At 54.3% G+C, this 962-nt stretch overlaps 1 protein-coding gene across 1 annotated transcript in view; it reads right to left on the reverse strand.

Moving 5' to 3' along the window:
• The window catches only part of LOC119588369 (carbohydrate sulfotransferase 3-like), a gene marked incomplete at both ends in the record, with an annotated part of 4,293 nt that continues 3,331 nt past the window's right edge, over nucleotides 1–962 (reverse strand). Inside the window, 2 exon segments of the mRNA XM_037937052.1 lie at nucleotides 1–673; nucleotides 832–890. Coding sequence (XP_037792980.1) covers nucleotides 1–673; nucleotides 832–890 — 732 coding nt within the window.

Here is a 962-nt window from a genome sequence, read left to right on the forward strand (position 1 = left end):
ATGATAATCAAACACGGGGATAGACATATTCCTGGCGAGGGCGACGCTGCCGAAGAGCCTGTAGTTGAGGAGGAGGATGGCGTCCCGACACACCTCCTCCGCCATCGTCAGCTTCGTCTGGGTGATCTTGCTGCGCCACTGCTGGTGCACGACCGAGGTGTTGCGCGCAGTGGTCCAGGGGCTCCTTCTGGCGGCCGGGGCGACATGGACGTGAGAGCCGAGGTAGAGGAGCACCTCTGCAGGCAGGTCCTCTGAAGCAGGAGGGGGGCGGGAGCTGGCGTCAAGGGCCTTCGAGGCGCTCTTTGGCTGGCCCTCGATCTGGTCTCCCTCCTGGTAGCCTCTTTGGTCTCCCTCCTGGTGCTCTTTCTGTTCGTCTTCCCTCTCCCTTCTTTGGGTTCCTTCGCCTCCATCGTGATCCTGTTTCTGGTCCCCTTCCTGGCTCCGTCCCTGGTCCCTGAGCTGGTCTTCTTCCTGGAAATCCCTCTGTTCCCATTCCTGATCCCTTAGCTGCTCCTCCTGGTACTCCGTCTGGTCCCATTCCTGGTCCCTGAGTTGGGTCGCTTCCCTATCTCTTTCCTGGTCCCTTCCTTTGTCTGCTCCCGTGTCCCCGTCCCGTAGGAAGCGGAGGATCTGTCGCGTCTTGCTGTAGGGGTCGAGGCAGTACTCCTCGTACCTGTTCCGAGAAGGGACGTGGTGGGGAGAGACGCGAAACGATTATTACACGGTGAATAGTTTTTTCTACATTTTATAACTGTGTGAATGGTGTTACTAATACTGTATCTTTAGCTTCTTTATGAGACATTCACAAACTGAGACACTGAAGCTGCTTACTTCACGAAGAAGTACCTGTCTGGGTACTTTCTTTCCATTTCCTCTTTTAGCTGAAGGTCCTGTAAAGGGAAAATGTCATGGATGATTCATCAATGTTTCCTGTATTTAATGAATTCGTGAATTGGATAGTC

The sequence above is a fragment of the Penaeus monodon genome, chromosome 23 (assembly GCF_015228065.2).
Source record: "Penaeus monodon isolate SGIC_2016 chromosome 23, NSTDA_Pmon_1, whole genome shotgun sequence".
NCBI classification, from domain to species: Eukaryota; Metazoa; Arthropoda; class Malacostraca; order Decapoda; family Penaeidae; genus Penaeus; species Penaeus monodon.